Here is a 25,498-nt window from a genome sequence, read left to right on the forward strand (position 1 = left end):
AGAGAGAGAGAGAGAGAGAGAGCTATAAAGCTGGATGAGTTATAGTCCCTGCTCCAGTCCCACCTCTCAAAGATTGTGCAACGCTTTGCAACTTTCTCAAATAAAGAAGGGGTGGCAGTTTGCTTTTAAACAAGAGAGATGGCCTGGTGCTGGTGCAGAAGCCTGCAGCTGGAGAGATAAGCTTAGAAACCAGTGATAACTGGGATCTCACTTTAAACAGATCTACATACTTCATTTAGTAATCACTGAATTGTTTAATTTAGGTTTTACATAATGTATCAAAGATACAGCACAACTGTGCATGTTAAAAAAAAAACAGCAAACAAAATGATGCATGTATAAATGATCTTAAATTACAATTTGCTTAACTCCTTTAAAAATATCCCAATGAAAGAGAGCTTAGTGAACTAGTTCCAGGTATGAACGCAAAGTGAATCACTTTCATTCAGTTTACTGTTCCGATTAAAGAAAAAAAAAAGCAAAACGACTCAAAAGGCTTCCCATACTATTTAAATGAACAGCTGTCAGGGAAAATTGTTTTTAGTACATGGAAATACTTTCATTACCTTTCTTGTTTTTTTCCCAAATGATGAACAGCAATTAGTTTTAGCTGAGAGAGGAATTTCCTTGGAAACATTTTCCCTAGAGAGCAAAATATTCTGTCATTATCAGCTGCAGCATCACAGGAGGAGTGAAAATTATTTAAAAGAGAGCGTTCATTTCTAAATTCAGAGAGAAAATTCATATGAGAGTAAATTAGTTTGGGTGCAGCACTAGGAGAGAATCTTGACACGAAACTGTCCTTTAGTAAAGAAACACGTGGCACGTTTGCACTTTGATGTATAGGAGCCAAACTACACTTAAATATTTTTTGATCTGTATCCAGACAATTTTTAGTTGTTTTTTTTTTCCAGTTTCCATTTGTGTACAAAAGACAGGTGGAAAAACAAAGACAAAAAAGTATGAATCTGTTTTAAATAAATAAAATTTCAATTATTTTTCAGGGTCAAACTCTGCAGCGACGTTGTTTAACTTTGAGGTGAATATAAATCATCTTCTAGAAGCCGAGATGTGAACAGTGTAAAAGCAGACGCCAGTGAGCTGCTGCTGACGCTTTTGAAGCAGGAGTCACGTCAATTACAGCTACAACATAAATAGATACAGATGCATTTTCTAACTTAAGTGGTGAAATGTTGCTGCTTCATTCACATCTATGACCAGTTTGCGATAAGACGTTTATTTTGCTGCATGTGCTGTTGTATCAAAATAACTTTTAAAAAACAATAGCATTCAGCGTATTGACTTTCACTGGAATGAATCACCATACTGACATTTTCCCAAACAAAATATACCTGCTTTCACAACATGTGAACTTGAGTAACTTCCCATGGTTAATCCAGGAGGTTTAATATAATGTTGACACGCCCGTTGCTGTTTCAGTCTGTAGGCTTTCTACAAGGTTTAAGAAAGTGTTTTTGAAAGATTTTGACCAGAACCAGAAGACATGAGTGGTTTGGAGGGTTGATACAAGGGTGATAGAAGACCGACTTTATAACTGTCTTTATGTGACTCTGAATGTTTAGGTCAGAATCCATCACTACACCCAGATTTCATGCCTGATCTCTAGTTTCTATCTGTAGTATCTGTTGTGTTGATGCTGGATCGTTCCTGTTTAGGTCCAAAGATGATAACTTCAGCTCTGTTTCGGTTCAACTGGAGAATGTTGTGGTAACATCCACACATCGATTTGTTCCAAGCACCTGTTCAGAGCAAGGATGGATTCAGAGTCACCTGGTGACATCGTAAAATGAGGAGACTTGACTAAGAGGGCGTCCCATAATTGCCGTCTTGTCTGTGTTGCTGTTGTGACTTGTCCACAGTGCAGTCCTGCATCTCACCCCTTCATTTCTGGAAAAAGGCACCAGATCCCTCTAGACCAGGGGTGTCCAAAGTCGGTCCTAAAGGGCCGGCACCTTCATGTTTTAGTTCTCTCCCTGGTGGTTGTAACAACCTCCTCAGCAAGTCGATGTTCTGCTTAGGTCTTCTAACGAGCCATCATTTGATGCAGGTGTGTAAAACCAGGGAGAGAACTAAAACATGCAGGATGCCCCCGAGGACCGACTTTGGACACCCCTGGTCTAGACCTTGTATGCATAAAAGAGTTACCTCAGATGAATGGACTGATTGTTTTCTGCTGTTTATTGATGAAAATACCAATGAATGGTTTTGCCCTGCCAAAACTGAAGCTATTACTTAACGCATTGTTCAAATCCGTCATGTGACAGAAGAGGAAAACCTCTTCCAACAGCTGCATTTTTAGAGAGCGAACAGGTGACATTGCTGAGTGACAAGCACATGTCTGTTGATGATGGCGGTGTGGGTGTGTGAAGTCACTCAGGGGTTACATACTGTCACCAGAGACGTAAGGTAAAAACCTTTGTCTGGTCCTTTGTATCAGCTGCACAGATTAGATCAAGTTAAATAATCATGAAAATATGTGCAGTTTCTTTTCTTGACGTTTATGTAATGTGGATTACACATTTCAGTGTGGATAATCCTCTCTGCAACGAGAGCACGCTTTGAGACTTTATGCTTCAAACATAATTTGAGATTAATCCTGTAGATAAGAGAGAGAAAAAAAACTTTCAGGCATTCAAGTATAATATGAATAACTGTTGCTATTTTTTATTAGAAACTGAATATCACTGCTAGAAATTCACAAGCAAGTTATATATGAGAATAATGGGGCGACAGCGGCTGAGGAAGTCAGAGTTCATCCTGTAGGGTTGATGGTTTGTCCATTTCAGTCACCTTCACCTGCTTTGCCTCCTGGTGGCCAACAGGTCCAGTGGAGCCGTTTTCATTTCTGTCAGTCTGCCACAGAGCAGCTGAGGCTGCAATGTAACTCCACCATTAGAGCGTGAATGACTGAACGTAGTCTGAGGTGCTTTGGAGTCCTCTACACTAGACAGCTCTATGCAGTTCGTGCAAAAAGGAAGGTGTGTCCCTCATCAGTCGACGTTTCCATCCCCCCTGTGGCGGTTTTGTAATTGAAACCTCACTGGTTGAGCTTGTTTTCTGTAACGTTTAGTTCGTCTGATGAAAGAGTTGTGATTTATTTGCCTCCAAGGAAACAAAACATGAACAGAACAAAGTTCTTGCACGAGAAGATTCCTCGCTGCTCTTTTGACAGCTTGAGTGATCGATTAGTTAATCAGCCTTTGACAACTTCCAGGATTACAGGCACATCTGGTTTTTAACTGTGATTCCAAGTACACAACAAATCCCGAGTGACCAAATTAAGACTGTCACATTTGACTTCCAAGAGTGTTTGTATGAGACAACAGCAGGGTGTTGTTTTTGGAGAGTTGGTACCTCAACTCTTTCGTCAAATAGTAAATCTGTCTGGAGGCAGTAAATTAACACTTACTAACTAGATGTTCAAGTTAAAATATTAAAATCTTGACGCTCAGAGTATTTTTTTTTTTTTTTACTGCACGCCATTCTCTAATCCAGTGATCCCCAAAGTCGGTCCTCAAGGGCCGGCATCCTGCATGTTGTAGTTCTCTCCCTGGTTTAGCACCTGGATCCAATGATGGCTCATTAGAAGGCCAAAGCAGAACACTGACATGCTGAAAAGGTTGTTACTACCACCAGAAAGTGGAAATTGTTATTGTTTTGAACTTTTCGAAATTACTTGGAAAATAAACATTTAATTAAGATCCAATGTTCTTCCAATGAAGCACAATTGGAAAACAATTTAGGGAAAACTCTAAAAACAGTAATGCTTCCCCCCAACCCCCCGTCTGTTTTCAGGTCCTATTTCTCTAAGCATTTTGTAAGTACAAATATATTTTTAATTTAAAAATAAGACTGCTTTTAATTCAATATTTTTCATTTCAGGATAATGTTTTGACACATATTTTAGCGTTTGTCATAAGCAAACTTAAGACAGGAGGAAGAGAAATAATCACATCTGTTGTTTGAGTGAATACAGGCAGAAAAAACATTGTTTTTCTCTGTTAAATTTCAGCATGAGAATCATCATGTTTGAAAATTTGTTTGTAAAATTTTGCTTAAATTTAGCAAAACAAATAAGGCGGATTATGTGAGCTTAATTTTTTAAAAATAAACCACGTTCCAAAATAAACAGCTATGGTACCAGGCAGAGAAACATTATTTAAACAATGTGGAGGATAAAATAACCTGCTGTGGAAAATCCTTCACCTCATGACACCTGTATTTTCAACATCAGTGTGCATTTTAATAGAAAAATAAACACGGGATATTCTTTGATCTACAAAATAAAACAAGCAAAAGGGAAAAAAAGAAGAAGAAACTGCAAGTGCAACAACAACTGATGTTGCTCCACCTGAGAATGGAGGCTGCTCTCGGTCACAGTCATTATGTCACCTGTGCGTCTACCTGCGGCATGTGACGGAGCACCTGCAGAAAGATCTTTGCATGCGGTCTCATGAGGCAACATGTGAGGAGCAGAGATGCTGGCCGACAAAGTGCCCTCTGCTCTTCATGCTGAAAATTATCACAAAGTAACATCGCTTGCAGCGGGACAGATTTCCGTCACCAAGAGCAAGCCGACCGATCGGCTGACTCTATGATATCGCCATGGCATCTGTCTTTGTGCGGTTTCCGTACCTGCAGAGCTCTAAGAAATTCCTCCAATAATAGTCACTTTGTGCAGGTTGACTCATTAGATCAAAGTGTGCCCAATTTGACTCGTGTATTGTGGCACCACAGGAGGGAACGCTTGACAACATAATTAAGCACACATCCTATTTGTGTTCTGGATGTGCATTCATCTCCATTTAATCAGCACCGGAGCCACAGTACCGTATGAGACAAATGCTGACCAAACAAAAGGGACATTTTCAAAGTTTTATTTATATTTAACCTTTGTGCGTGCGAGGACTGTGGCAAATGATGCAAGTTTTACGTGTGTGGGGTCGGTTGGACCCCATTTGTAAACACAAGGGTTAAATAACTGAAGGGCACCGTGGTATGGCTCACTTACCTGAGACTGACAGCCGCTCTTCGTATCTGTTGCTGTTCATTCCAGCGCTGTGCGCCACGCCATGTGACGAAGCATAACTGAGATTCCTTCCTCTGATTAGATCTGAAACCTCCATACTGCTCCTCTGTCACATGCTCCATCTCTAAAGGGCAACATTTTATCATTTCTTTCTGTTTATCACTTAGTTTACAGACGACCGTTTCCACCTCTGTGTGCACAGTTACTTCCTCTTTCTGCTCAAAACGCACACAACGTCATCATTGCGTCTGCAGCTCCCGTCCTCTCTCGTCTGTGGACTTATCTGCCCGTGTTTTAAATTCGAGTTAAAAATTATGTTTAGTCAATTTTGTTTTGTTTTGTTTTTACTTTATAAGACAATTTATGTGAAAATGATCGGGGTTTATTCTGCTATAGCAGTTTTTAGCACAGTTGAGACTTAATTTATAATAAATTTTACATCTAATACCCATTTACAACAACAAATATCAAAGAGGTGAAAAGATTGTTTTTAAAATTCTTAAGTGGGGTTCTGTAGAGTAATCATAAGCATTCAGTGTGTTCCCTGCACTAGTTAGCTTTGGATAATCCAGGTTTTTAAGAATATTTGTCTTCCCATAAGTTGGTCCTGGTGGTTCTTAAGTCACAAAATAAGTTGAAGAAGATGTAATGTTAATGATGTAATATTAAAGTAAACTTTAATTAAGTTGCTGCAGGTAAAAAGCAGGTTTGGTGTGCTGCATAATCTCAAACTCTCTGACTTCAAATCTAGATATATTCATGCTATATGAATATATCCACGTATATTAAAGAATACACTTACACGCATTGATTAATTTACCGCTTGTTTTTGATGCAAGCAAATCTGAGCACTCCCTGTTCAAAAATTCATTACAGTTTTGTCCCACCCTCCGCAGCAATGGATGAAAAATGCAAAGTGAACATTGTGCGATAGCAGAGCTCTCACTCACTATAAAGGTGATCAAATGCAGTCGTCTTTTGCAGGTGTAGTCTGCAGGTGACTCAGACTTGGGAACAATCTGTAACAGCGACTTGTAAACAAACACTACTGTTGCACCTCAGCTCTTGTTAAAACAGCATCCTGTGGGATTTGAGCTAAATCCATCTGAAAACTCTCTAAATATGACTTTTAATCAGGACTAAACTGACACAGCAGATGCTAAAAAAACATCTTAAGGCTCTAATTCTGCATTTCCAGTATAAAAAAGATCCTCAGTAGGAATCTTAACATACACCACAGTTCCCTGATCTGCTTAGGTTGATGGTTTCTATGAGAGATTAACAATATAAATCTGGTGATGTATTCACTTATTTAGACTTTTCTAGATACAAAGTCTTGTATTTTACACTTTATTCAATATAGAGTCATTTGTTTATTCTTTATTTAAAGGAGTGGTTGACGAGAGACGACCAGGAGATAATTGATGTTGTGTTTCAGGAGTTTTTGTGTGAACTTGTTTTTTACATTGATGCTTTTTGTTGTGTCAACTAAACAAAGTCCATCTACTGGGTTTCCTTAGACAAACATTTTTTTAAAACTACTGAATAATTAATTGAGCATATTGCACTTTTTGATAATGATGATTAAATGGTATATATGTGTGACTGAATAGAAATTTTTCTTTTTTTTTGTACAGTGCCTTAACACAACATTTGTGTTGAATTGGGGCTATGTAAATACACCTAATTGAATTTAAGCATTGTTCAAGACATTTTCTCTTGTGGGAGATTAATAAATAAACTTTTTCTATTTCTAATGATGCCCTGTTCTTATGCTTTCACACCTTTTCTGTTTGAATTAATTCTGAAATTTTTACTTACACCAGTTTTTCTCACTGTATTAAAGGCTAGCTGGTTTCACTACTAAATATGGGGAAGTGAATAAATATTAGATGCAGTAAAATATATAAACTTTTCCTTCTTTAACTTCTAAAGACCATAAACTCAACAACTCCTGAATTTTTTTGTAGCTGAACCAGAAAACTCACTAAAGCCAATGTTGGGCCTTTGCTTAGGGAGTTTAGAAATTGTATTTTCTGATCCATCCGACTACGTCCAAAACAAGTTGACAAATGTAAATTGTTTTAGTGCGGAGACTTTCTGTATGTCTAAACTTTGCATGAAAACATAATAAAATCATATAATTCTAAAAAAAATGTGGTCAGTTATTTGTGCTCTAAACTTATATGACAGCCTAATTTCCAGCATGACCCAAATATTTACAAAGTACTGAATAACAACAAGATTTATTTCTGCTTGAGGGGTTTTCGGCTGTCTGAATTCTTCTGTATGTAGATGTTTAAATGTGACCTTGTGACTGAGTGACATTCCTCATTTTTATGGCTCTCTGTCCCCTGACTCTCTGTGTCTGTAGAGTTAAAAACATGTTTTTCATCAATCAAAAGGAGCAACGTGCTCCTTAAAAGGGCCTTTTAACAGACGCATCATTCTCTCTTTTCTACTTATGCAGCATTTATGTTTTTGTCAACTTTGACAAAGTTGATTTAATTCTGACTTGGTCACATTGGCTAATTAAAATACTAAGCAACATTATAAATATAGAGGAAAATAAGCATGATAAAAATGGAAAACAGTCCAGATGCTCAAAAGTTCTGCAGAGGATGAAAATCTGTGTTTTCTCCTCACATATATCATTTGTAGATTATATTAAAGTGTCTTAAACAAATTTGAGCATCATATGTATGTAACTTGACTAAACACAACACACTTTAAAATATAAAATAACGATGATTTCCGTACTTAAATGAAAAATAAATATCCAAAACAATCTGATTATGAAAATTAAGCGTCAACTGTTGAGCTCAGTTTTATCCAGTCAAGACCTGTTGAAATGAATTGAACATTTAGGTAGAACTTGTCTGACAACATGAAGTAGGCAGAAGAAAAGTAAGAATATAAGCACTCTATACTTTGATTTAAATGATTTTAAGAACAGATGAGAAACAAAGGTACTGAGATCTATTGGTTTGAAAATGGTTTAAAGCCATTAATACCAGCAGTCAAACTTGATGGTGGAAATATACTGGCCTGGAGAGACGTTACTGGATGATTTCTTTGTAAGTGATGGAAACATGGATTCAGCTCTGCAGAAATAAATCCTAATGGAGAGCATCTGACCACCAGTTTGTGAACTTAAGTTCTAACCCAGTTGGGAGAATGATTAAAAATATATTAGCAAGTCCACTTCTAAATGGCTAAAAATGAAAAGGTTTGCAGTGGCCTAGTCAAAGTCTGGACTTTAATCTGATTCCAATATTTATACTTGAAAATCCTCAAACAGGGATGAATTAACAAACCTCTCCATAGTGCTGAGTGAGTCTTTGCCAGTTGTCAACCTTTTCGCCAATTTTTGTTTCTGCCAAGTGGGCTTAGGGTGATTAATTTTCACATGAGGTCATTTAATTGTCTTTTCACTGAATAAAGGAAATCATAATTCAGAAACTTTTGATGCTAAAATTGGTTTGAATATCTGAAAAATTTCAACGTGCCAGAAAAGGAACGAGACGAAATGTGGAAGGAATCTGACACTTTTTCATGTGAAATAAAAAATCTTGCTTACAAATTTGCACTCATTTAGCATCCAGTGCATATTTTTAAGAATTACTCAACATACGCTTTGTGTCTCAACTCAGAAACCTACAAGAAAACATATTTATGTTTTGTTTTCTTGTAAACAAATGGGCTCTTTTAGAAACTGAAAACGTCAAATAAAAAACACAGCACAGTTTGGAGACACTCCAGACCATTAACTCTGCACTCAAAAATAATATTGTTAGCATTGTTCAATCGAATGTTACCATCTTTATCAATCACAGCTCCTTAGAGCATCCTGGGAACTTATCACAAGATCTCTGACAAGCCGGTGTTGCTTAAGTCTGAGGTCAATATGTTGAAACGAGAAAACAGATATCTAGTGGAATGTTCTAGGTGTCAGTCAAGGAGCCATACCTGAAATATGATGAACTCTTTAGTTGTAATTTATCTTTGGTCAGATGATCAGTGAGATATGAAGCACACAAAACGTTTTTAAAGGCGGTGAGCATGTGACTTTGTACATGGGCAGGAATGTTCCTCGCACTCCACCACAAAGAAAATGATCAAAACTGCTTGCAGTGACACATTAAGCTGGTAAAATATGAATATAATGAAGAAGAAAATATGTTTTTATTTTAAATATGACACGTAGATTGTAGTAGTAGTAGTTAAAAATTACATTTCAGGTTTTACTCTAAAATGTGAAAAAAAAAATCTTCTTTTCAGCTTGAGCTTATTGAGGAACTCTATTTTATATTTTGAGCACATATTTTAGACATTGAAGTGTTTTTTTATTTCCTCTTCTGATTCATTCCACAATATTTTGCTTTACAATTAACTGAGTGTACACTTTGAATCCACCAGTGAAAGAGTTTCTGAATTCCTTGAATTCAAACCAGAATCAATCCACAATCATGCTTAACATTTAACGACATTCTGAAATTTCAGCTCGATTTTTTTGTGTTAAATTTCACCTTCTCCCAGAATCACTTTGCACTGATGTCAGTTTGAAAACTTTTTATACAGAACTTCTTCACTTCTTCATTCAAGATCCTTTAATAGCCACACATGTTATCTGGTTTACAGAAACTCTCATATAAACATTTCCTAACTAATAAACGTGCCAGCAGTACTCTGATCTTCACCCAGAAGAATTGTGGGTGAAGAATAGCTTCACTCAGAATAGTTAGCTCCTAACGGCTCCTTGGAAAAGGAGCGGCTAAGGAGCGGCTAGCTCCTTTTCCAAGGAGAGCTAACCTCTCCTTGGCTAGCTCCTTTTCCAAGGAGAGCTAACCTCTCCTTGGGAAAGGAGAGGTTAGCTCTCCTTTTCCAAGAATTAGCCAGAACAGTTCATAGGAGATTCTGTTACTGTGTCTAATTTTATGATGCTCAATTGTCAACGTTATTTATCCTGTTTAAATATTGTTTATTTATACATTTGCTTTGGATTTTACCTATTGATATAAGTTACTTTTCCCTGTGTAGGGCCATCAGTTTTATATCTGGTGCTGCAGCAAAGACATTTCACAGGCATTTTTTAATAAAGTAAATGTTTTCCATCCATCCATTTTCCTTCACCCTTGTCCCTCAGTGGGGTCGGGAGGGGTGCTGGTGCCTATCTCCAGCTCACGTTCCGGGCGAGAGGCGGGGTACACCCTGGACAGGTCGCCAGTCTGTCGCAGGGCAAGTAAATGTTTTATTATCACTAATAATAATAATAATAATAATAATAATGGACAGACTTTTTTTTTAAATTGTGCAAAAATTAGGTTTTATTCCATGTCAGAAATAAATTTACCTACTAATTCCTCTAAATATTCACATTCCCTAAAACATTAACTATAAGTTACTAATGTCAGAGATTTATATGTCTCTGATATCTCTGTGTTACCAGAGTAAAGTTTAACTTACTTTCAAAAAGCTGAAACTCATAAACTTTTTTCAATACTCAAACAACACTGCAACATTTTTTTAAAGCATTCAGAGAAATAGCATAAAATGAGGACATGCATTTTCCTTTTTAATAGTTAATTTCAGCAGCACGTTCTGCCTATGTTATGTTGTGATTTCCACGTCCCGCAGCCTTTTCTAGAAGTGATATTACCAGTCTAAAAACATCAGACGAGGAGTGGCTTAGCTCTCAGCAGGTACAATGAGTCCACACCTTGCCTCTGGGTGGTGGACAAGATCCCGCCCCCAATACAAATCGCTCTATAAACATGATGGCATGCTAATGCAAGACACAGACGGGGCACCGGACTGAGAGGACCAGTACCAGGAGAGGGTCAGCACCATCACCATCATCATGGGAAACTGCTGCGAGAGATTGGGTCCACAGAAGAACACGTACATGCGTGTGAGTCTGCCAGCCGTCTGCTTTGTGTGGCAGATTGCTATGATCGTCCTGTTTGGGGTTTTCATCCGCTATGACAAAGAATCAGATGCACACTGGGTGGAGTACAAGCACAAAAATAACCTCACCGACCTTGAAAATGACTTCTACTTCAGATATCCCAGTAAGTATGAAAAAGTTGACAGAGATTTTAATGTGGGTGTGATGGATGTTTGAGAAAACAGATGAAAAAATGTCTGAATGCAAAATGTGCTTTTGCCGGTTTCTTTCTCTGTCAGGAAAATTTTAGGTACTTTTCCAAAGACACACAGAAAACACCATGTGTTTACAAAAACTAAGAAGTAATTCATGGGAAAGTATTTAATTAAAGATTAACTATCTATTTTTTTATATCTATTATCTGGTAGTCTGGCTGCAGTTGAACAAAACTGTATTCTGCAACAAAAATCCTACAAGTTACTCTCATGAAATATTATTGCACATATAGGGAAAAAAAATCATAACTAAAACTTCCAGAAATAAATTGACCTCACTTCTTAATCCTGAATTGGAGTTGCACAAATATTGTTTTTCTTGAGAAACTGCGTTGTCTTGTTTAGAGCAAGCTGTTGCATAACAACCCCGGCATTTGTTTCTGCGCCTGCAGGCTTCCAGGACGTCCACGTGATGATCTTTGTTGGATTTGGTTTCCTCATGACCTTTCTGAAACGCTACAGCTACGGCGGCGTGGGATTCAACTTCCTGATCGCCTCGTTCGGCCTGCAGTGGGCTCTTCTCATGCAGGGCTGGTTCCATTCCCTCGATCTGGACACTGGAAAAATCTACATTGGGGTTGAGAAGTAAGTACTTTTCCCTGTGGAGTTTATTATGCAAGTAAAGTGAAACTGCATTCTTTCACCGGTCAGGTGATGTGATCTGTGAAAGACATATTTCCAGTTGAGCTTGAACTCTCCTTCTTCCAAACAGCATCATCAATGCAGACTTCTGCTGTGCCGGCTCGCTGATCGCCTTCGGCGCCCTGCTGGGTAAAGTGAGCCCCGTCCAGCTCATGGTTGTCACCTTGTTTGGTGTCACTTTGTTTGCTGTGGAGGAATACATCATCCTCGACCTGCTTCATGTGAGTCTGATTAACCAATCAAACCAGATTTCATTCACTTCAGAGAGAGTTTTTCCTGACGTGTTGCTGTTGTTTCAGTGCAGAGATGGTGGTGGATCCATGGTCATCCACTGCTTTGGAGGGTATTATGGACTGGCCATCTCCTGGGTGCTCTATCGACCAAACCTACACCAAAGTAAACACCTGCATGGGTCCAACTACCAGTCGGATCTGTTTGCAATGATTGGTAAATAAAGATTTATTTTGGCTTAAAATGTGGAGCTCTTCTCTTACAGATTTTTAGATAAATTTTTTAATTTGATTTCAGGTACTCTGTTTCTCTGGATGTTCTGGCCCAGTTTCAACGGAGCTATCTCATACCACGGCGATGGACAGCACAGAGCGTTCATAAACACCTACATCGCTCTCGCCTCCTCCGTTCTCACTGCTGTTGCCTTGTCCAGCATGTTCCATAAAAGAGGAAAACTGGATATGGTACATTTGCAAAGGCAGAATCTCTTAATAACTCAATAATCAGGCGTATTTGTGATATTTGTCATGAATAACACGTCCTCTGCTCCCCTTATGCAACAGGTTCATATCCAGAATGCCACTCTGGCAGGCGCCGTAACCATGGGAACGTCAGCAGAGTTTATGATCACTCCTTACGGCTCGCTTATTGTGGGCTTCTGCATGGGCATCATCTCCACCTTCGGCTACGTCTTCGTCACAGTAAGTCTGCATATTTTTACTGTGTCGTCTGCAAACGTAGAGGTGAACAAAAGACACAAAAATGTGTTTTAAACAGGAAGTTGGCAGCAACTTCCTGTTTTGAGACAAGTTATTTTAGGCACATCTAGATTTTCAATATTAAAAGGAAAAATTGATAAAGTACCTCTAAAAACAACTGTAATTTTGTTTCCAGCCCTTTTTGGAGAAAACCCTGAAGCTCCAGGACACATGTGGCATTCACAATCTGCATGCCGTCCCAGGAATGCTTGGCGGCTTCCTCGGTGCTATCGTTGCTGCAGCAGCTAGTGAGGATGTCTACAGTAAAGAAGGGTGAGCCAAATGAATGCAGTCATAACTCAAACCTCATTCAACCCCAGCCAGACATCTTTAGCTGTGGAAGTGGTGGTTCCCCTTCTGTCTTCTCAAATGAGGCAATAATAACAAAATGTAATTGCTGTAGATTAATTTTGTTTTGATATTTACATTGGTCAGACCACTGATTTGGTGCTTATATTGAAATAATCACCAGAAATCTGCAGAAAAAACAGACAATGCATTTTTTTTTTTTTGTATCTTTTGACACACCCCTGACCTTGGTTCTCCAGACAGACAAACTTCATCAGACTATTAGATTAGCAACTGATGTAAAAATGTGTTAACCATTCATCAAAATCTGATACACATCTCTATCTACATTTGTATTTCCATGTAGGCTGATAATTGTATTTGATAAGGAGGGCAAATATGCAAACAGAGGAATGGGAACGCAGGGAGGATATCAAGCTGCTGGGACATGTGTGTCGATTGCCTTTGGACTGGTTGGAGGAGCCATTGTTGGTGAGTTTAAAAAAAGTGTGATGCAGTTGGCTTCAGTGCTTATTTTGGCAATGCATGTTGAAAGTATTATTTATATATATATATATATATATATATATATATATATATATATATATATATATATATATATATATATATATATATATTAAATCTGACTCAGACTGACAGTATTTCTGCCACAAATACTAACATGCTAATAAATATGCATATTTCTTTATGAAATGAGTATACATGTACATTGAGCTGCGACATCTACTGTTATCAAAGGATGCCAGAGGTATTTATTTATTTATTTATTTTTTTAAAGGGCTCATCCTGAAGATTCCTATCTGGGGTGACGCTGCTGATGATCACTGCTTCGACGATGAGGCTTACTGGGAGGCAAGATCACCTTTTCTACCACTAGATGGTGCTCTTTCCCTTTAAATTACGTCTCTAACCAATAATATAATTTTGCAGCTTCCTGAGGAAGAGGAGGAGATCCTTCCTCCTGTTTTGGAGTACAACAACCACATGACTCACAAAAGCCAAGACATGTAAGCGTATTCACACGTTTACACTATTTTGCATCTGTTTTCTGAACCTCCAGCTAACTGTGACTTTCTTCTTTTCTCCGGCAGAGCCGAGTCCAGTTTCTGTGCCGAGCAGTGTTAGAGACAAGCTGTTGGCCCAAGTTTAAATTTGAACATAATGCAGCTCTTCAGCAACATAATTTATGAAGGTTTTCACTTTGCCATTTTTTTTTTGACGGCTTTTGACACCTGATGTCAGGATCTGATTATTGGAAACTAAAATGTTAAGTATGTTCCTTTTTAGATCAAAAATCTATTCAATCAGATTTAATGTGGATCTTTCATTGAGGAAGAAATGTCATGAATTATTGCTGTGACCATGGTTCTTACTCCAGTCTGTATGATGTGAAATTGGATGTTTTTATGTTCTTTAAGCTGATTTTTGTCAATACTTTTTCAATGTAATTATGTCTAAAGCAATTTAACTTACTACAGAAAATTGTGTAGCTGAAAAGGCTTTTAAAGTGTGTTATTTTATGTAATGCAAACAGGAAGTGATGAGGTTTGAAAAAGGCTGGTGTCGTCAGATATGGCAGGTTTGAATAATGTATCTACGTCAGCAGTAGTCTGCATTTATCATTAGTTCTTACAGAGTAACTATGATGCAGTTTATTCAGTTTGATTGTTGGAATGTTGATTGTTAACTCCAGTTGCCAAAGGAAGCGCACCAGCAGGAAAACTCAGATTTCAAACATCTATAAGAAACGTGTGCTCCATTAATGACTGCATCTCATGAACAAGACTGACCTAAGATGATATTTATTAATAAAAACAGGACTAATTTCTGACAGCTACTGTTTAAATATTTAATTACAGGCCCTTTGAATCGTTTGTAAAGCTTTATGAGACAGTAAGGGTTGAAAAGTCTTGTGTGTTTAAAAAGAAAATAAAAGGCATTTTTCAGCATGTAGCGTAAAACCTCGCCACCAATAAAACCTCAGTCATATGTAAAATAATATGCCAGACATATCTTCATGCCCTCTAACAGTTTCAAAAGTTATTTCTCTTATTGGCCTATTGTTCTAGATTTTGTAAGATTAAATTGTATTTACCTGGAATAAAAAAAAAAAAAAAAAATACTGAGGAATCATAAATTTGTTTTTCAGTCATTGATTACATGTTTATAATTTGTAATCAAACAGGTGTAATGTCGCAGTTTGTGGATTATTTAATACTTTGTTTTAGAATTACAAGATGCAACAATGAAAAAATAAAGATGCTTGAAAAGCAAAGATGTGCACCAGATTTTCACCCCCCCTGCCCCCCCACACACAAATATTAACAAGAAGTAAGAGAAATCTGAGAGAAATGTTACTCCTTGAATGTAAATATATGACAAATGACAGAAGTTGTGGCTTTTGTGATAAGATGTATCAGAGGAAAATAAGAATAAAATTATTCCCAAAAACGACCGAATTTCTCTCATGCACTAAAATAAGATGTAAAATAATGCAACAATATAAATACCTGGGTTTTCCTACTTTGAGCCACAGGGTGGCGCTGCATAGCACACAGAAACAATGTATCTGTTCTGAACACAAATTAGTGCAGTTGAAGGTTGTAGGGCTTAACTTAAAGAGTTTTATTAGTTTATTTTTCATTAAAGATAATATATAATGTACAGTCTGTTGGCCCCACATTATCCATAATCAAGCCAAATTTTAAGTTTAGCCTATATGGAGCTTTCTACCAGTAAATGAGAGCACAGTAGAAATAATCAAGCAGGAGATGTTAGTAATAAAACAATGTGCAACTCTGAAGTCATGCATTAAGATTCAGGAAGCTTTTCATGAATCTCTGACATTTTTAATAATTTTCTTTACAATGGATTTTATTTTTGTTTTCTAATTCAGCACTGCAAAAACAAACCAGTCAAGTTTATTTAGTCTATTTCAATCCAACAGGTAAAACATAATAATAATTATTGTTGGTCTTAATGTCTAGCAGACATTGGGATCATTAACTAATTGAGGGGTCTGATGCCTTAAACAACCTTTTTCCCTCCAGATTTTTTTTTTCTAACATTGTCTCCTTTGGAAACCTGACGCGTCACACAGAAACAGAGCTGCAAAGCAAATGGCTGAATGCAGACAACAAAAATCAATCCAGATCGCTACACGTTTCACCAACAAACTGGGAAAAGACTAAAATGTTTTTAAATCTATTTTTGTTTTCTAATTCTTAAGATTAATAGATTTTTTTTACACTATTATAGATCCTGGAGTAATGACACTCTTTGGTACTTAAGTTCAGTGAGATACTTCTAGCAGTCATCCATCAATCTCTCTGTGATGTTTGAGGGATTTTTTTTACATGGTTAGTCCTTTTCAGGATCAATACCTGTTTTTTATTTTTATTTTTATTTTTCACCCACTTTTTGTCAGCTTTTGGATTATTGTGATGTTGCAGGGACGAATTAGAGTTGGTCAGGTTCTGCTGCAGCAACGTTTTTTTTTAGTTTTTTTTTTATCTGTAACGTTCCACTGGGGTTATACCAAACACGTCTTTTCTTCTGGTGTGCAGGTTATTTAATTTTAGACTTTTTTTTGTCCAAAGAGCATTTTTACAGGAGTCCCAAAATTCATCTGTGATCTCTCTGAAAACATCTCAAGTCAAATCTGTGTAGCCTCTTTGTGATTATACAGGCAAAGATTTACACATAAATATTAAAAAGACTCTTGTTACGTTTTAGGGTTTTGTGACATATAATTTGATGTTTTTAGGACTAAGTTCTGTTGTTTTGATGATCCTCCTTTGGGAAACTAGAAAACTGATTGACTTCACATTCTTTCAAGACATCTTTAAATCCCCTTTCTAGACCCACAAACATATTGGTTACTATTTATTCCTCACCAGAAATTAATTGCATTTTTCATGGTACTGAAAATTTTAAAGTTTTTTTGGTTTGCTAACTTCCATTTGATTCGTTCAGTAATGTAGAGATGTTAAGCAATCCTGTGTCCAAATTAGAAATTAGTGCATACACAAAAGCTCTGAAAAAGATGTGAAATATCCACACATTAAATTTTAAGTACATTTTTCTGGTATTTGATTACAACAACTAGAGTATTTTGACTCCAACTGGAAGCTTTTAAAGTATCAGACGACAATAAAGTCATGAATGTTCATCTCACAACAAGCTGTAGAAGTAAGGAGACTCGTTGAGAGCCGACTGCAGGAACATTTTCTCTGTCAGCTGTGAGGATGGAGAGGTTCAGATTGTTAAGGCGGCTCCCTGAGGTCTTTGGACACTTGTTGCCCCAAGGCCTCTGGCCTCTTCGCACCCTTTCATTCTGATGGTAATGATGCCCGGACAGACCGGTCAATAGGATCATCTCCTGACCAATCACTGTGACATTAATGAACTGCGAAAACAGAGGCTGGACATATGCTGCATGCTGGCTTTGTCAGGTTAGCTGCTGGCAGAAGCTTTATTGAAGGATGAGGTTAAACAGGTTAACTGAGGGCTGAAGCTGCTGCTGTCACCTCAGAGTCTGAGTACAACAACTTCCACATAGAGTCTGGGACTTTATCCCCTTAAATGCCTTTAATAAAAGATGGTGCATTCAACTATAGGGCTGCATGAAGCTTTGTTTTTTTTTTGTATAAATAGCATCAAAACTCAAAAGTTTTAAGCATTCTTTGGATTTTAAACAATGAGCTCAGAGCTTTAAAACAATTTCAAGAGAATTGTTATTAATTTTATAAATGCTAAGAGTGTTTAAAGCCAATTAAAGGAAAGTTATTGAGGTTTTCTGGGGGGAAAAAAAAGTTTGTCTTTTGATGATTGTGGCAAAAAAAAAAAAAAAAAAAACCAAAGAAGGGAAAAATATATTTTAAAGACACAATCTGACAGGAGCACAGAAACAAAACCACTAGTTCAATTAGATTTTCACTAATAATGGTGCATTAGTATGCTTAAAAGGTTTGAAAATGTCTTTTCATTATGTTAAATACAGAAAACCAGGTCAACACAAAAAATACTGACGCAAATAAAACATATTAAGAGAACATAGAAATGTTCTTTGAGGAAAAGATGGAGGAGGATCAGGAAGCGTTTGCTAAAAGAGATGTTTCTCTTAAATTATGGCGCTTCCAGGGACCTGATGCCAGAGGAGAGTAAACACACCTCTCCTCGTAGATCATATGACCCTGGGGAGAGTGTTTGTGAAACCACTTGGTCTGCTATTGTCCTCCTGGGACTGGACTCCTCTGAAAAGCTGCAGAAAGCCTGTAATCAGATTAAAGGCTGCTGGGAAGGGGAGGAGGGATTTTTGAGGACTTGCAAAGACGTCGTGGAAGTTCCCTAATCAGTACCTGCCATTGAAGTGCAGAAAAGAGGCTAAATAACGCAGCAGGAGGGAAGGCGGGAGCCAAGCTGGAGGGACAAATTGGCCTGTTGTTGGGGAGGGATCGCGGAACAATGAGGGAGGGGAGGACAATCAGCGAGTATAGAGCTGGAGAGAATAGATGTGATAGAAGCAAGAAGGAGACGGGAGGACTGCAGAGGCGGTGGCCTCATCCTATCTTGCCTTGGCAATTATATCATCTTTTTGAGCTGATTGGAGCAGGCTGCCACGTCCAGCTGGGCTGTAACACGGACGGAGCATCCTAAACTTTTTCTCTGTGTTCACAAAATGATCACACTACGCCAAGGGGCAAGATCTCAACTCCTACTGTAACGCAATAAACCTCCCGCCGGTCTTCATGCATTTCGCCTAAATTCCTCACACAGAGTCCAGTCCACAGCACTGAACACCGTGAACCAATGAAGGACCGTGAACCTGTTTTTTTAATGTGCTTCACAGGAGTTCATTTGTTGGGGTCAAAGGGGAAGGTCTCAGCGGGGGGGGAAAACCTCTCAGCAAGCACTGGTGCAGAGGAAAAACCAGTGAAATCACTATTCATGGCAGGAGATTTGGTCACAAAGGCCACTGGTTCCCCGCTTGGACTGAAAGAAGGAGAAACGAAAGCCGGGTTAAAAAAATATGTGAGGAATCCAACGTGAATGATTTGGCTAATTAAGATGCACCTGCACACCAGAGAGCTAATCGATGCTTTTGTAGCAGGTATTAGAGCTACATTACCTTATGCTGCTGGGCCATGTACTCTACCATTAATAAGATAATTTGTTTATAGATATGATGGGATTTTTACCCTTTCCCATTGAACCATTATTACGTCACAGAAGTCTGCCCTAATTTACTGCTTTCTTTTACATTCCTACATCAATGAGAACAAATCTTACAAAAACTGGAGACAAATCACCAGCAGCTAAAGTGTAAATGTGTCATGAAATAGTAATTTTAATCTAATTTTACAGGCATTTAGTTATGAACTAGAAGGAAAATGACTCTTTTTTTTAAAAGTTAAAAACAGAAATATTTGGCAGACATTTATATTATGCTTAACCCAGATAAGACAATACTTTGTAAAAACAGTTTTTGCTACAGTAAAGAGTGTGTGTGTGTGTGTGTGTGTGTGGGTGTGTGTGTGTGTGTGTGTGTGTGTGTGTGTGTGTGTGTGTGTGTGTGTGTGTGTGTGTGTGTGTGTGTGCGTGTGTGGGTGTGTGCGTGTGTGTGTGTGTGTGTGTGTGTGTGACCCACCTTTGCACAGCCTACTGAAAATTGTCCCCACTTTTCCTTGTAAAGTAGCTCCGACTCAGCCAGACTGAAAGGAAAACATCACAGAGCATGACACTGCCAACATCGTGTTTTGTGCTATTAGTTTTCTTAACGTTTTGCAACTAAGAACGTTCAGGTTTAGTCTGATCAGTGGACGATCTTCCACATGTTTGCTGCGTCTCCTACTTTAAATAAGACTTTTCATTACTTTTCCCAGCAATGTTTGTTTTTTGTTGCCACAATTTCATGAGGTCAAATAGGACCAATAGTGGACTTGTCAACTTCTTTCAGACTTTCTCTCTGGCCTGTCTGTTCTTATTAAGTTGATTGTTCAGTAATGCTAACCCTGTTCAATGAAGACGTCATTGATGAGGGAGAAACGTTGTCTTTAATTTTATTACTGGGAAATCAGGAGGGGGCATATGTACATAGACATGCCACGCCTTTTTAGTCTTTTATTTTAATTTATTCTATTTTCAAAGAGAAATTGGCAACATTGTCAGTAAATCTGGAGGAGACAAATCTGTAAATATATCTGTTTCGGCAAGACACTTAACATAATTCCTAAAAATAGAAATAACAGAGTACTTTAAAAATATAGTAGTTTAAAAAAATATCTGTGACGGAAATATCGACATATGGACAAAAAATACATAGTAAAAAATATAGGAATTATTTAACTATAACTGAATTTTCCTAATGATAGAAATGCCGTATTTGTTTTTTTTCTAGGTTTCTATGTCATCTGTCAGCATTATGATCATTTTCTCCTTCAGTTGAGCGGTTTGTATAGGAGTAGGCCCATGCTTTACCAACTATGAAACATCTGGCATAACCTATGGCGAAACAATGAAATACTGAGGAGAGTAATAGTGACTAGATTCAACAGATTTAAAAGTGTCTGCTGTATTTTATAGTTCAACTGTTTCAACATGCTGCAGCCTGTGAGGCCCTTAGAGGCCTGCAAGGCTTTCCTGACAAACATCTGGTGTCCCAGAGGTGGCAGAGTTTTTTTACTTAATCTTTCAGACATTAAGTAAAAATAATGATATTAATCATATTGGATGATAAATATTTGGAGATACAAAAGCCAAAGAAAAATAAGTTTAACATATTTTCACTTGTTAACATGTTGTGTGAAGTTGAAATTCAAATTCCAGGACAAATAAATATAAAGGACGGCAAAAATGAAGCACCTGATTAATCCTCAACAAACCCCCAGAGGTTGTTGACAAAAGCAACAATTTACTTAATGCAACCAATGCTTTATCAACAAATCAAAGTCAAAGTGATACATTTTAATGTCTGAGAGCCAGAATACCTAAAGAAAAAAATTCAAGGACCATATTTTTTAAATTAATTTTCCAAAAGTAAAGGTCTGTCTAAAAATCATATTAATCTAAGAAACAATTTTTGGGGGATAAATCCTTTTTAACAAGAACAACCCAGGACTGCTTTTGCAACGATTATCGTCTCTGGAGAAAATGTAGGCGAGTTCCTTGGACTGAAACAGGAGCACAGGACAGATTTCTAATCACCCATAAAAACAAACTTTCTATTGAAATGCTTGTTATGAAATGATTTGGATCTTTAATTTAAACATAGGAACAACCCATATCTAAGAGATAAGGATGCTTCACAGTTCATGCCACCTAAAGGTGTTGTTTGTGAGCACACAGTTCACCTTGTAAGGACAGTTTTCAGTATTTAGATGTTCACACTCAGTACAAAATTTGTCCTGTATGTTTTTCCACAACAGCGACTCATTTTTCTCTCGATGTTTCTGCCAAATGAATCAAATTGGCCTGCATCTAAATCTGAGGCCAGATTTAGATGCAGGCACAGCAGATGAACTTCCTTTTCATGGATATGATGCGCAGCATTAGCTTCATTCACTGTGCAGCTCACTAATGTCATGTAGCATTTTTTGGTGACATTTGTTTGGAGAAACAGGAATGCAGATGGATCTGAACATCAGACTAACAATGCAGATCAGACGTGGAGCAGCAATTCTGTCAGAAATTTTGCGATTAAAATTGCAATATTTATCACAATCCTTGAGCGTTTGGCATTATTATAATGCCTCATAATAATGAGGCATTATTATTATGCCTCATTGTTATGAGGCATAATAATGTCTCATTTCTTGTTACTAATATTCTGTTTCATTTGTGCAACATAAAACGCAGAAATTCAGCGATCCTTTCTGCTGTGAATGACTGAAGAAGGTAAATGTGCAGAAATAACCCCTAATTAGCATTGACCTCTGCAAAAGACTCTCTTTTTTATCTGTCCATCTCTTTTATGTGAAATACAGATTATTATTAATCCACAGGGAAACAACGTCCTCAGCTGTGTTGAGTGCAGATCGTTAAAAAAAGCGACTCCTTTTTGTCAAAAACTGAAAGAGTGAGCTTCTCTGGAAGAGAGCAGTGACACTTATTGCTCCATACAGTTACAAAATATAAAAGCTCTTGCTTTCTTGGACTGCAATGGAGGAAGAAATCAGAACAAATAGTGACTCATGCCCCTTTTTTGTTTGTGTGGTTGTTTTACTTTGGCACCTACTTTATTAGAAATGACCATGGGTGCATTTAGTTTAAGCCCAGTAAAGGTTATAAATATTTAGTTTCTAAAATAACTGCAGGAATTGCACAAGCTGTTTTGCACAGAGAGGGGGCGGTAATCCCACAGTGCGACAAGCAAAGGAGGGAAATTCGTGGAAAAAAGGAGGGAAAGACGGAGACAGGAGAGGTGGGGAGAGTAATGATTCTCTTGGGAAGGGAGGGTGTTTGGGTGAAAAGCAACAGCATATGTATTGTTGGAGGCCCTGACTCGCCACCCTGGAGAGCTCCCTGTTCCCACGGTTTGCTCAACAAACAAACGCAGCGCCCCACTCCTCCACTCCCACCCCTCAAAACATACACACACCACCATGCTCCTGCACGCAGCAGTGATGTCATTAATTACCATCAAAATGAGCATGACAGCAAGCAAGTGTGCGTGTGTCTGCAAGCGAGGCTTTGTCTGTGCGTGTGTGTGTGCGTGCGCGCGCATGTATGTGAGTGAGGGAGGGAGATGTAGGGAATGAGAAAGAAAGAGACCATTGTCCGTTCTGAAATAAAGAAATCTCCACTGAAGCATTGTAAATGAAAAAGGCAGAAAAATGGACTAAATTCTGGGATCTCTGAGTGAAAGCTGGGCTGTCACATCTTGTCAGAGCCTCACAAAATGTGATGTGCACACAGCGGCTCGCCTGGCCATAGAGACACACTGTGTGTGCTGCCCTGATGAAATCCAAGCCTTTTCCTTCTCAGTGTGCCCCAGCTCTTCTTTTTTTTTCGTTTTAAATGAACGTAGCATATTATTATTATTATTATTATTATTATTATTATTATTATTATTATTATTATTATTATTATTATTATTATTATTATTATTATTATTATTATTATTATCATTATAGTACCTGTCTTCTGTCTGTTGACTGGTACTCGGTAGAAAAGTTTGCAAGGATTTATTGACAATCTGGAAAGGAAATAGAAAATAATGGCTTATGAAGCTTGTTAAAAAGCATGTATCATAATTTTTTTTACAACTTTTCCTCTTTGTTCACTTTTAGTGCACAGTAGTTGTATTCATTTCCATGGCTGAATTCGAGAAACATGTTCAGTAAGTGAACATGGCTGATAGTTGCCACACAGTGATAATATTATGTTTGGTTTGTCAAACTCATAAAAACAAACCAAATCCAAGACAAAAGCAGAGATAATAAAGTTTCCAGTGCAAACCTGAAAATATAGAGTTAGCATTGGTCTGGAACGTATGACAGAATAAACAGAGCAGTAGCTTAGAGACCTAACAAACCGGCTCTGGGAGGAATTTAAAAGTACGCTGTTTAAAGTCCAGTCTGTCTTTAGTTCACCGAGGGGATTTTCACTGGTATATTGATCTGCATGTGGTGCTAATAATTTTGAGATTAATTGTATAGTTGGTGCTCATTTTCTGTTTTTAAGTGAGGTGTGGCTTCTAAACTATTTATGGATTCAAAAATATATGTATGTCTTGAAAAACGATACAACTCTGTACCTTTAAAGACTTTATGTTTAATATTAAAAGTGTTTATTTTTTCCAGGTTTTTGATGAGTTAGTGCTGATCTCTAGTTCACACCTCTGACAGATTGTAAGTCCTTAATGATGACTGGGTAATTTAATGACTGTATACTTTATTTTTAATTAAAAAACAAACAAACAAACAAACAACTATTTCCCTGTTATTTAAATTAGAAAGTTGAAATCTAGAAGTCTTGTTGGACTTCATAAGAGAAGCTCAATGCCCCAGAAACTGATCAGCTTCTTACATAAACAGAGCAGAGCTTATCAGCATAACAACCAAAACTAATGCAAAGTTTTCTAAAGATGAAGCTGAAAAGAAGAGTGCAAAAAAGAGAAAAAGAAGAGTCAAACCCTGAGGAACACCTTAAACCTCAGCTCAGTTCAAACCTGTTAATGTAACTCAACCCAGAGCAGCAGGCTGCTGTAGTAATGTTTCAAAATCTGTGAGATTTAAAACCCTACTCAGGATTTCTTGCACATGCCGGACATTTTGACCTGAGTCCATACAGTTATCTTTTTACTTTTAAAATATGTTTTCTAACTAAGTCAATAATGGACAAATTATGCATAAATGTGCCAAGAAGTGCAAGTGTTGTCCGTGTGTATGCCTAATTTTTTAGCACTATAATGTACAAACAGTTAGTTTTTGGCAAAGCGAACTAAACGAGGCTTTGGCTGTTCAGTCAAGCAGATCAGAGACTCGCATTGCTGTTGAACACACAGCCAGCAATGCAATGGATTCCACCTCATCAAAGTTTGCACTGATAATTGCTACTATTTGAAAAGAAGGCGTGTTAATTAGATGCCTTGATTAGGACCAGAGGAAAAAAAGAAACAAACGCATGCTTTGTTGTCTTGAACAAATCTATCAGCTTGGCGGTTTACGTATCTGCTGAGCTGTAAGGCTTTTGTTTGCTAAGCTTTGATGAGGTCCTTGTTTCAGGACCAGTCCCGTCTCTTCAACTGGGAAAGCATCCAACAGTTCATCAGCGATCCAGAAGGGCAGCAGTAATATTCTCTAACAAAAGCGTGAAACAGGCAGCAGAGAGGGTCCTGCACTCTGCACTGTGGAATAAGAATAAATCTTTGATTCTCAGCATCTTTGAGATACATCAGCTTGTTTTTGACAAGGCTTTCATTGGATAAAGAGAAGCATTTAAACATGTGGACCACACTACCAATTTGCATTTAAGTCATGGAATGTTCTTAATAAAAGAAATGCATCTAAAGCTATTTAGCTGCATAAATGACACAAAATTGAAACTGTTTTTTTTTGTTTTTCTATTTTTAGTTTTGTGTCAGGTTGTCTGGTACCAGACTGGCATAATTTTGAGCTCTGTGGACCAGTTGGAAAATAAAAAATCTGCTATTTTTCCCATCAATTAGTTTGAGGGAACATCGACACACTTCGGTGTGGAAGTTATCACTGAAGGAAGAAAATCTGAATCAGTATGGCATTTGTCTTTTTCATGAAAACCTGTTGGTTATTCATTCATCCTGCTACTTGAGGGAGAGTTAGACTTTACAACAGATGACAAGAAGGCTGAATGTATCACATGTATT

General features: G+C 37.6%; 1 protein-coding gene across 1 annotated transcript; it reads left to right on the forward strand.

Moving 5' to 3' along the window:
• The first annotated feature begins 10,830 nt into the window (after positions 1–10,830).
• rhcga (Rh family C glycoprotein a) lies at positions 10,831–15,606 on the forward strand. Its single transcript, XM_014997640.2, has 11 exons — positions 10,831–11,121; positions 11,605–11,797; positions 11,925–12,075; positions 12,154–12,301; positions 12,383–12,549; positions 12,649–12,786; positions 12,980–13,116; positions 13,499–13,623; positions 13,931–14,004; positions 14,083–14,159; positions 14,244–15,606. Exons 1-11 carry the CDS (start codon positions 10,911–10,913, stop codon positions 14,275–14,277), a joined length of 1,455 nt encoding a protein of 484 aa, XP_014853126.2. The 5' UTR covers positions 10,831–10,910; the 3' UTR covers positions 14,278–15,606.
• Positions 15,607–25,498: the final 9,892 nt, after the last annotated feature.

Source organism: Poecilia mexicana, unplaced genomic scaffold (assembly GCF_051168715.1).
Source record: "Poecilia mexicana isolate PSO_F unplaced genomic scaffold, ASM5116871v1 scaffold_3, whole genome shotgun sequence".
NCBI classification, from domain to species: Eukaryota; Metazoa; Chordata; class Actinopteri; order Cyprinodontiformes; family Poeciliidae; genus Poecilia; species Poecilia mexicana.